The 12,361-nt window shown below is 39.2% G+C and overlaps 1 protein-coding gene across 2 annotated transcripts in view; it reads right to left on the bottom strand.

Annotated features, from left to right (window-relative positions):
- The window catches only part of DENND6A (DENN domain containing 6A), a 55,976-nt gene that overhangs the window by 16,667 nt on the left and 26,948 nt on the right, over positions 1 to 12,361 (bottom strand). For both annotated transcript variants that reach the window (XM_074284295.1, XM_074284296.1), the window contains exons 8-11: positions 9,854 to 9,916; positions 9,079 to 9,134; positions 5,934 to 6,056; positions 5,710 to 5,805 (exon numbers count right to left, since the gene is read on the bottom strand). In XM_074284295.1, the coding sequence (XP_074140396.1) occupies positions 5,710 to 5,805; positions 5,934 to 6,056; positions 9,079 to 9,134; positions 9,854 to 9,916 (338 nt within the window). The remainder of the gene's footprint in view (positions 1 to 5,709; positions 5,806 to 5,933; positions 6,057 to 9,078; positions 9,135 to 9,853; positions 9,917 to 12,361) is intronic.

Below are 12,361 nucleotides of genomic sequence, written 5' to 3'. Positions count from 1 at the left end.
TCAGGATACTGCTTTTTGTTCTCCTCCTTCCTCTCTGACCACGTCCCCTGCTTCTCCCTTACTAGACCATCACTAACATCACATCCTTCGCTCAGTTCTAAGGTCTCTCTTCTCTCTCCACTCTCAATTGGCAACCTCACCAGCATGAATTTAAAAGTTTGGAGTTGATAAAAGTATTGTGTAACTATCTACATACAATCCAACACTCTCTCTTTGGGGACCCAGCTCTGGGTCTCTCCAATGTCTGCCAGGGCTAAATACACTAATGGATCCACTCCAAGTGCTGCCCTTGCAGGTGAACATCTAAGAACAAATAACAGTTTTATTCACTGAGTTTCTCTGTGTGAACTTTTAGAGGTCATCAAATGGTTAATAATCTCTTTTAAAAGCTCTGCAGAAAAGCTCACTCACAAACAAGGGCATCCAGAGGGGTATCACCATCTCAGAGGAACTATTTCCCCATCCCTGCTCTGCCCAGCACATTATTCTCCATGCCAGTAGCAAATAGCTTTGTTGAACACTTGTGCCTTTTCTTTATGACTTGCCCGGGGTTGATAATCAGAGCATAAGTCAAAGCAGTCTAGGCTGTGGCACCTATCAAGGAGTCATATATGATCTCAACAAGTTCAGACAACAGCCTGTGTATTTTATTTTTATTTTATCTAATAAAAATCCTTTTTAAAAAAACAGCCAAACAAGCAACAAATTGAGATCTTGTCCTTCCCTCAATTAAACAACTCTAAAATCACAGAGCTTCTGAATGTCCTTTTCACACCTGGAACACCTCACTCAATACATGAATAGTTTATTCTTCTGAAGATCTGGGGGAATGGTATAATTATTCATGTATACGCCATCAGTCTTTTTTGGTCATAATAGCTTCCACTATTTTTTTCCATGCATTTACGATGCTCTCCTCTTTCAGATGCAATGAGAATCAATTCTTCAGTAACCTCAAAAGTGTGATCCCTCCAGGATGGATCTCTTGGTATCCATCTCTGTGTTTCAAATGCTCCTCCCACCTCCATATTCTTTTGGGACATTTCTTCTTTCTCATGTAGCCCACAGGGATTGCAATGTTAGGGTTCAAATGAGACACAATCAGCCAACAAAGAAACAGCCACGTATAGAAAGGCCAGGTCTTTTCTACTTTTCTCCTTTCTCCACTGTTTTCCTTCCAATTACATCTTTAAAATGTTGATTTGATATCATATCGTATAAAAAGATAAAGAGATGATTTGGATTAATTAGGCCTCACACCAAGATTTCTGCAAATTTTTTTTTGTTTTTGCTGAAGCATTTGGGGTCAAGTGATTTGCCCAGGGTCACACAGCTAGGAAGTGTTAAGTATCTGAGACCAGATTTGAACTCCAATCCTTCTGACTTCAAGGCTGATGCTCTAACCACTGCACCACCCAGCTGCCCCTTTTTCTTGTTCTTTTTTTTAAATGAAAGCTGTTTATTTTCAAAAGATATGTATAGATAAGGTTATCAGAGCAAGTCTCAGGATAGGCCTTTCCCACATGGTTAAGTTTGCAAGGTTTACAGAATGATAGCAAAGTCTCCAAAACTCCAATCACTTCCATGTTAATCTGCCACAGCGTGGGGTGTCCATGCTCTTTGTGAGTCTGTATATCTGGGCTTGATGGTCAACCTTCTTTTTGCTGCTTTTACTTCCCAGTAGTTACATCATCTTCCATATTTTAAGCTGGACTCAGTAACTCCTCCCCGAAGTATCTGACACAAAGCCCGGCACTTTGAGGGGTCCAGTGGCAGGGCTGGGCCCTGGAGAGAGTCTCTGGCTGAGACTGCCCAGTGGGTGAGACCATCCCATGGCTGAGGTTGACCAAGGATCAGAGGAACATGGACATCTGCTAGACAAACAGTCCCAGGCAGCAGCACCCTTGCTCTTGCAGCGCTCAGGCTTTGTTTGGGTGGGGACAGCACAGGCAGTCATTTCTGTAGATGTGATCGCCACTTGGAGGGAAGCCTCCACCAAAGAACAAACTGAGAGGTCCACAGGAGGGATGTCAGCCCCAGGGCTCTGAGCCTGCTGGGCAAGCCTGGCTCTCCTCACCCCCAAGTGGCCCAACTGCCTTCCTCCTCAGCCCAGTGTACCGTGGCCTTCAAAGTCCTCCGAGGCCCTGGAGTGGTTCTTGTCCAGGTGAAATCCAGGAGCCAGCTTTAGGGGTGAAACTTCCTCCTCCGAAGTCTCTCTGCTCCCACTCAGGATCTTACAGGAGACTGTGCAGCTTCGCCCTTCTCACAGCGTTCACCTGCACCCCTCGTGCCCTCTTCCCCAGCCTCACCATTGGCAGACGCCATTTCTCTCCCATCTGTTTTCTGTGCTCTCTGACCTGGCCTGGCACCACCCCTGGCATCGGCTAAAGCCTCTGCTCCTTCTTGGAAGAGTGGTGCCCGTTCTGATTGGTGGCTCGGGATGGCGCTGAGGGCAATGGTGATCCAGCCCTCAAATTCATATTTAGTGGATTCCATTCAGAACAGGAGCATGAGACGGTGGGGGGAGAGGGGAGGTGGAGGGGGGGAGCGGCAGACAGAGGCTGATGGGAAGGGCCACTAAATAAATTCTCAGTGAATCAAAGATCTGAGTATAAAAGACTAGAAGAAAATGGCATAATGCATTTGCTCAACTTTAAAGAGCAATGTCATTTTGACAGAAGAAAGAAGAAACTGCATCATGGATCTGATTATACAAAAAAAAAAAAAAAAGAATTTTGCAAAACAAAAATATATTTTGTAAAATTAAAAGAAAACAGAGTGGGAAATATTTGCAAAAAAACATATCTGATACAAATGAAAAAGAACTGTTCTACAACTGTAAGATACACAGATCCCACTGATGCATTTGTCAAACCATTTGAACAGATGATTTTCAAAAAAGAAAAAATATATAAACTGTGAATAATCCCATAAAAAGATGCTCAAACTCTCTAACAGAAATGCAACTAAAAACATCAAGATATTATCCTACACCCACCAAAGAGGGAAAACCAGTCATAAATTGAGGAAGTTCAATGTAAGGAGGTTTATAGGGAGAAAGAAAGCTCTTCCCCATATACACAGTGTGAGTGTCATATCACAAAATTAATACTTTCTGAACTCAAACATAATAGCTAGAACTGTATCCTAAAAATATTGTAAAAAGCAAAAAAGACTTTTTACAAAAATATTTTGCTTTTTATTCATTTTAAATCTTATTTTCAGTGAAGCCTGCTGTTTTATATCACATTCTTTTTCAAATATGCTGTGCTCTCTGACCTCTACGAGTCATTTATCATAAAAAAAGAAAAAAGAAAAAAAAAAAGATTTTAAAAAAGAAACAGAAAGTTCAATAACCAACATGCCCCACCCTCTTCCCTGCTCACTGCCAAGAAAAGGAGGAGATTCTCCTTTACTTACAATAAGAAAAAACTGGAAATCACTTATGTGTCCTATGCTTATCTGTTCTATAGGTGAGCAAAGCATAATAAGTTAAAACAATGGGGATATTATGATATTATAAAAATGATCAAAACCACAAAAATAAAGAACATGTTAATAGAAAAATCATTCTAGCAGCTCTTTTTGTAATTTTCAAGAATTAAAAATTGAGAGAATGAATGCCCATCAATTGCAGAATGGTCGAACAAGATGTGGTTATACGATTGCGATGCAATACTACTGTGCTATAAGAAAAGATAAGCAGAATGAGTTCAGAAAGAAAGTGGAAAGATTTACATGAACTGATGATGCAAAGTGAGCAGAATCAGAAGAATTCTGTACACAGTAACACTATATACTGAAGAACTATGAATGACTAACTATTGTATACATTGATCTAATACAATCCCAAAGGACTCATGATGAAAAGTATTCTCCTGTCTCCAGAAAAAGAACTGATGTTAGACCAAAGCACAATATTTTTCACTTTCTTTTGTTGTTGTTGTTGTTCAAGTTTTCTTGCATAAAATGATGAATATTGAAATGTTTTACAAGACTACGCTTGTATAACCTATATCACACTCTCACTGCCTCAGGAAAGCAGAAAAGGATAGAATTCAGAACTCAAAACTTTTTTTTAAAAGAATGTTAATGTATTAGTCTACCTTCCAACTAGGGGAAGGGGTGGCGGGGTAGGAGTGGAAAAGTTGGAACAGAAGGTTTTGCAAAGGTCAATGCTGAAAAATTACCCATGCATATATCTTGTAAATAAAAAGCTATTAAAAAAAAAGAAGAAGAAGAATGTTAACTGTTTTCATGTAATTAGGGAAAAATATTTTGTGATTTAAAATATATATTTTTGACATTTCAAAGAAATTATAATCATTTCTAGTTATATAAAAATGCTCTAAATCACTACTGAACAGATAAAGGCAAATTAAGATAACTCCGAGGTACCACAACACACCTTTCAGATTGGCTAAGATGATGGGAAAAGATAATGATAGATGTTGGAGGAGATGTGGAAAAACTGGGACGCTAATACATTTTTGGTGGAACTGTGAAGGGATCCACCCATTCTAGAGAGCAATTTGGAACTATGCCCAAAAGGGTAAAGAACTGTGCATACCCTGTGACCCAGCAGTGTCTCAACTGGGTCTGTATTTCAAAGAGATCAGAAAGAAGGGAAAGGGATCCACATGTACAAAAATGTTTGCAGCAGCCCTTTTTTATAGTGGCTAAAAACTAGAAGCAGTGGATGCCCATCAGTTGGGAAAGGAGCGAATAAGTTATGATATATGAATGTTATGGAATATTATTGTTTCATAAGAAATAATCAGCAGATTTCAGAAAGGCCTGGAGAGACTTACAAGAACTGATGCTAATTGAAGTGAGTAAAACCAAAAAAACAGTATAAATGGCAACAAGAAGACTATGTGATGATCAACTGTGAAGGATGTGGCTCTTTTCAGCAATGAAGTGATTCAGGCTAATTCCAATAGACTTCTGCTGGAGAGAGCCATGTGCATCCAGAAAAAGCACCATTGGGACTGAATGTGGATCACAACATGGTATTTACACCTTTTTTGTTGTTGTTTGCTTGCTTTTTGTTTTCTTTCTCATTTTTTCCCCTTTTTGATCTGATTTTTCTTGTACAGCATGATAATTGTGGAAATATATACAGAGAAGAATTGCAAATGTTTAACATATATTGGTTTACTTGCTGGCTGGGGGAGTGGGTGAAGGGAGGGAGAAAAATTTGGACACAAGGTTTTTACAAGGATGAATGTATTATTTGCATACATTTTGGAAAAAAAGCTATTATTTAAATATATATATTTGGCAATTAAAAAGGAAAAAGAAAAGAAAAGGGCTACATCGTGTAGGTAAGAAGAACAGAAAACAAGTATAAAAGATTTGGGTATGCAATGAAGTGAAGAAACAAGATCAGCAGACCCAACAACTCTGGGGAAAAGAAGCCACCAAATTGGAAAATACTGGAAGAATTCTGCCAGAGGCCTAAAGTCACTGCAGATTCCATGTGTTAATGTGTTGAGTTCTATTTTATTAAATTCCAAAAAGTTATTATAAGATTTCATTCCTTATTTCATAGTTTTTCAAAATTAATTGGTTTTTATAAATCACTGCAAAGTTAATAGATTTTCTTTAAATTCTGCCTTTTCAAAAGACACATACAGACTCAAAATTTATACAAAATCTTTAGATTTTGGTTTCCAAGGTAAAATTTAGGCGGTGCTATTTACTTACGGAGCTTGTGTCCGTGTAGTGTACTCCTTGAATTCACTGTCGTGTATGGTAAAGTAGGGTCTGAAATCACTGTAGTACTTGAGTGGCGAAATACAGCTGTGGACAAGAAAGATCATGAAACAAAATTCACAGCTGACTGTAGAGTCTACTCGATCATTATAACATAAAGGGACAAATGGATGCATTATTCACTTAGAAGTTTTAGTAAAACGGAAGAGACTAACCTAACAAGAGCCAATACGGTTTCTGAAGATTCGGATGGGGACGGCGCCATGACAACGAGGGGCTCTCCCAACAACACCAGCTCCCAAAGCATCTGGCTGTGCAGGAACACAGGACAAAAGCACCTGGAATTCACAGAGAAAATGCTGTTATCTTCAGTCCTCCTTAATCCCCCATCCTCAGCCAAGGATGGGCCGGGCACTGTGCTAATTCCTGGGGGAACACAAATACAAAGAATGACATGATCCTTCCCCCAAAGGAGCCGACATTATAACAGGACAGAAAAGCAAGCCTGAGAACACACACGATAAACAGAGGACAAAAGTACGTGAGGGAGAGAGGGTCTCGGCAGATGGTGGTACCCCACACAAGGCAGCATTCAAGTTGGGGCTTGAAAGGGAAAGAGGGATTAGGTGACATGAAGGTTTGGTTAAGAAGGGGGTGGACAGTTCCTACAAATATAGAGATAGGCTGAGCCATGCGCGTGAAGAACAGAGGGGAAGGCATCTGGAAGGGGGTCAGAGTACAAGAAGGGGAGTGAAGCTCTCAAAGCTGGAAAAGCAGGTTGGAGCACCACATTCAAGGCTCCGTAGAATTTACAGAGAATGGGATGAAGTGACATGATCAGATTCCTGCTTAAGAAAGACCATCTGGGCCGCTGTGGGGGGACAGGATGGAAAGGCAAGAGACTTGGAGAGATGGTGAGGTGCTGCCATGATCTATCTGTCGCCAAAGGAACATGGGGGGCTGAATTAAAGCAGCAGCTATGTGCGCTGAGAGAAGAGGGATGGTACCGAGACAGGAAGTACAAGGCTGTGAGGGGTCAAGTTGGCAAAGGAAGGGCCCTGAAAGCCTGGCAGAGGGATGGGGCCCTTGGCAGGACGAGAGAAGGAGGGAGAAGGCAGGGGGAGAAAGGATGGGGTCTCCTGAGAGAAGATGTCCTTGGGACATCCAGCAGGGATGGGGCACTCAAGTTTCTCCAAAACCAACAGGAGGCTTGTTGCTGTTCTCATTTTGAGGAAGAAAGGGTTAATTATATTCTAGAAAAAAAATTAGGAAAATTCAGAGCAATGATGCAAAAACATAAAACCATGATTCCAGCAGTCCCTTCTAGTCAGCCACTGTTCCATCAGACAAAAGACAAAACGAATTTAATGACAGCTACTTTTCTGATTCAGAAAAAAAAATAAGTTCAGACCTCTTTTTTCCCTCTACATCAGAATGTTATCTCACTATATAGACAACCAACCAATCACAAGCATTTCTTTAGCATTTAATAGATGACAGGATATGGGTTTCTTGCGATTTCCTGTTCCGGGCAGACAAAAGAGCTTAGATTTGTTTGTGACCATGAGAGGTTAAGTGACCTGCCAACAGTCACACAACTTGTTTGGTGTCAAAGGCAGGATTAGAATCTGTTATTCCTGATTCCCAGATGGGCCCTGATGGTACAATATGATAAAGAGTACAGGAATATAAAACAGAGGCTTAATTATCCTCTGCAATAGATTTACTCTTTTATTAATGCTTCCCAAATTCAGCACAGTAATTAAATTCAAACATTTATCAGTTGTTTGCTAGGCCTGAAATTCACTTCTATCTGGGAGAATCTCAAGCCTCCTCCATAGTTCGGTCCAAGAACTTGATGTCTCCTTCAGGAAATCCATGCCCTTCTCTCCCTTATTTCACTTCCAAAAAATTGCTTTCCTTTGTGTCAGCTTCTTTGTGGTTGTGCTAGGCTGTGAGGTCCTGGAGGCACAGGTGTGTCTGTGTTCCCAACAGCTGCCATGGGGCACACAGGGTCTAACCACAGGCCAGGTAGAGAGGAGGGCCGGGCTGACCAACACCCAAGCTCTAGCTCCGAGAAGCAACAATGGAGACTGAGATTAATAAACACCAGAGAAGCACGTGAGAAGTGGGAAGACACTTTCTCAAAGAGATTTCTACCAGCTCTGAAACGGGATTAGGAAAAGGCTAAGGAGAAGGACACACTCAAGAGCCAAGAAGAGGGAAGGAGAAAGCGCCTAGCCACAAACAGCAGGGATCCAAGGGTCAGAGTGTCTATTTTTCTTACAATCAAAGGTGCCAGTATGGCCAGAGTACATCAGAGGAAAAGATGTCCTCCTTACATCTTTCAAGACCACATCATTAGGTATCTTTTTCTTATGACAATAAAATTCAGATTAGGAAATTATATTTGACTCTGGAAGTGTAATCTCTGTAGAGATCTCTTTATCAGCTAACAAAGAAACTGAAACCCCTGAGTGCTTGGGCTCCAGCAAACTGTGGAGAAGCCACCACCAGAGGGAGAAAGCAGTTGGACCCGAGTCCTTTCTGCATAGCAGGGCCCCCTGGAACTCCTCCTAAGAGGGGCGCCCCCTGTACATCCACAAGGCCTGAGCCATGTGGACACTGGTCAGGACACAGCCAATCCTGCGTTGTGGGGCCAGGAATGAGGGCCCCTTCTCCTGGGGCTCCCCCGCTTTTACACTAATCTATCCTTCGTCGTGAATCTGAGGGTGAAAGACAACGTGCTGAGCCTTGAAAGACTCAACAAGCAAAGGGACACAAGAGTGGCACCAGTCTGGAAGACCACAAGTGTCGGGCGGAGAAAAAGCAGAGATCTTATTCATGTGACTTGGAAAAATGGGGGATGCTTCTGACAGCAAATTACATCTTAATTTCCTGAATTCTGAGGAGGCAAGATCAGAAATATCACTGTTCAGACAAGTCTTAAACAATTCACCATTTCCACAGGCCTGATGAGACTCCGTTGTAATGGTTCATAAGGATAAAATGCAAACTGTGGCTAAGCATGGAGATGCTGAGTCCATGTGGTGAAATCCCAATCTGTATCTGAATCTGACTTCTGTTAATTTTAGGGTGATACACCAAGAACACCGCTGGTTATAAACCAAAGTATAATATTAATTTAAAGTCAAGCCAACTAAGAGAAATGTTGAATCATTGGTAACTTAAATACTTTTCAACATTTTCCCTTTCTATTCCCACTGACCCCTGCCATACCTTCATCCCAGGAGAAAAATGGACAAACTCCCAAGTCGATCACTCATGAAATCTCCTGACATTAATGAAGAAAAGAAGAGAGACTAAAATGACTACACCAAATAAGCTTTAAATTTTCACCTGAAAAGATCCACTTCATGAATAGTAGGTAAAACCATAGAGATCTGTGAGTCTGTCTAAAAGAAAGGAAAAAAAAAAAACAACACAAAAATTGAAGATGATCAATATATCCAGGCCTGATGATAAAACAAATTTGCAATACTAAGAGAGAACACGAGTTTTGGAAGGTAGTAGGTCTCCAGCTTTACGGTACACAAACTACAAAGCTGGCTAATGCAAACAAAGGAGAAAATGAGCTGTCGTCATTTCCTCCATTTCTATGTAAATAATCTAGTAGTATTGGGGATACTATTGGGCAGTGAATAAATAAATTCAGACTTTTTAAGTGAAAAATTCCCCTCCACCCACATATGGACATCCTCCTAAGGAATAACTGAAAGCTTATTCAATCCACTGAATCCTTCTGACCAAACTTCCTAAATGGGAAGCCAGCTGGCCCTGCTCCACGAGATGCAGAGAAGCATCTTTCCCCCAGCTGGTCTTTGCTGAAGTATTCACCCCAGCCTGCCAAGTACTAAAGACATTTCTGAATTCTCAAATATCCACCCAACAAAAAGAGGAAGAAAAAAGTAGAAATTTCAAGCAGTTTACCATCAAAGTATTTCAATAACATACACAAAATACTGTATAAACACAAGTCTCTGCTATTTCAAAATGATCAGCTGAGAGCCCATGTGTAAAATATGTGACAACCCTCATCACACCAGATAAACAATAATTAAAATCATTTTTCCCAACAAGTCTGCTCGATTTCCCCTCCCTTTGTAACATCCACCTGCTGGGTCAGCTGGGCCAGCTGGGTTGTTCCAGGCTTGTCGTGGCACGTCGGAATCCGCACCTTCGGAGGAAGATAGAAGACATGAACATTCCTTAGAAAACGGCTCGTCTATATAATTATAACTAACTATATATAGCTAACAACTTGCCAGAGAAATTAAACTGAAGAATCAGAAAATCTCCACTCTACTAAAATTAGTTTAGGGGTAGACCTAAGATGGTAGAGGTTTAAAATTAGTTTAAACAGTATTGTCAACTCTAACACACATAAACTAACATCTCTAATAACAAATACTGAATCTGGATGGGAAACTAACAATATAAAGAGAGAAATGAACCACTAACATATTACTTTATTCTGATTAAGCCAATTTTCTTTTCAATATCCACACATCCTTACACAGGCTCTCCAAACTTCTTAATAAGTTTTGGGATAAATTGTCCAAAGAAATAATAGAACTTTCAAGCATCCACATCTCTACCAAAGCTTTAACTTAAAATTTTTAATTCTATTCTTGACAAATTTTACAGTGTACAGCAGTATACATTCAAAAACGAAGCTTTTAATTACCAGGTACTTACTATATACCAACACAATTTTTAAAAAAAAAGTAAAATGCTTGTGAATAAAAAAAAAGCCTGAGAGCATTCATACAAAAACAATTTTGTATGAGTAAAATGCTTAAATTCACTTAAGCTAAAATTATTTGAAAAAAGTTAACAATACCCTTAACAAAGAACACATTAAGAAAAGCAAAAAGAAAATAAAGCTATGCCTTTGTTGATGACATGATGGTTTACATAAAAAAGTCATAGGGAATTGGCAAACAAATTAACTGAGACAACAGCAAAATAAATACACAAAAATCATACTTCTACATAGTAAGAAAATGAAGAACATCAATAAGAGATAGATAAGTATCATCCTTGGGTTCAAAATTTATAAAATATCTGAATACCAAAGTACACTCAATTCCTGTTTCAATACCATTCAAGACACTCCGTAAAAAACAAACAAATTTGAAGAACTGGAGAGCTCTTCCATGATGCCCAGAAACCATCATGACCAACGTTAATTTACACATCTGGTCCTGTGCCAATCATGTTATAAAATGGACACTTACAGACTTACAAAATAATGACAACATTCATCTGAAGAAATACAAGAATGAAAAAGATAGTAACAAGAGGAAAATAGCATCTCCACATGTCACACTATACAAACATAATTTCCAAAAACTTTTAATACTGGTTTTAAAAAAGACAAATAGATCAACAGAATTGATTAACTTAGTAGAATGAAAAATAAGTGAACTCAATAACCAGTATTTGATAAAAGTACAAAACAAATTACTTAGGAAGAAATTCCTTATTTGACAAGAATATCTAGGGAAATGGAAAGCAATATGGCAAAAATCAGGATTCACCCAACATATTAAACTAAAAACAAAGTCAAATGACTATATAATTCAAATATTAAATATTATTAAAAATTAAAAGAGAAGCAGATCATATACCTTTCAGAGCTACTGTTAGGGGGTGAATTCTTAACTAAACCAGGAAGAAAGGGAAACAAAAGATAAAATAGATCATTTATATTACATGAAATTGAAAATATTTCGCATAAACAAAATTAGTGCAACTATAAGAAAGGGGAAACTGTTAACTTGAAGGGGGAAAAAACCTTTTAATCAATATCCTTTTTAAGATTCTGCTATCTTGCACGTTTAACATATATTAGATTGCTTGCTGACTGGGGGAGGGGGTGAGGGAAAAGAGAAGTAATCTATCTAGGGCATGAGGTTTTGCAGGAGTGAATGCTGAAAACGGTCTATGCATATATTTTGAAAATAAAAAGCTAAAAATAAAAGACTCTCAGATAAACAAATAGTACTTATGATCAAAAGATATTTTTGAATCATTAATTTGATGCAAATGAAAATCACCTTGAGGTTTCACCTCATAGCCAATAAATTGGTAGAGATGACAAAATACGACATAGCCAATGCTCAAGGAGCTAGAGAAGGCCAGGAACACTGATTCATCATTGCTGGAAATATCTACTGGCAAAACCCTTCCAGGAAGCAATTTAGAATTATGCAAAGAAAAGGATCAAAGTTCTCACCCCTTGTTCCAGAGATTCTGACTGCTGGGTGATATATCCCAAGGTCAACCACAGAAAGGAAGGCCCTAAGCATACAGAAACTATTTAGAGCACTTCCTATAGAAGTAACTTGAATCAAAGAAGATGCCCATCAGCTGATGAATGGGTAAATAAACTGTGGCCCATGAATGTAATGAAGTATTCCTATGCTTTGAAAAATATATAAAAGAATGGGAGAACACAGAAAGGGTTGGAAAATTCAGTCAGCAGAAGCAGAAAAATAATAAAACTTCTCCATCGCATAAATGAAAAGAACAACAGAGCTATCTAGTGTTTTGAGGAGATGGGGCAGCTGCAATATGAAAGGGAGAGGAGTTGAAAACAAAAGAGACTAATAAAAAA

Source organism: Sminthopsis crassicaudata, chromosome 1 (assembly GCF_048593235.1).
Source record: "Sminthopsis crassicaudata isolate SCR6 chromosome 1, ASM4859323v1, whole genome shotgun sequence".
NCBI lineage: Eukaryota > Metazoa > Chordata > Mammalia > Dasyuromorphia > Dasyuridae > Sminthopsis > Sminthopsis crassicaudata.
This window is presented reverse-complemented; position numbering and strand designations above follow the sequence as displayed.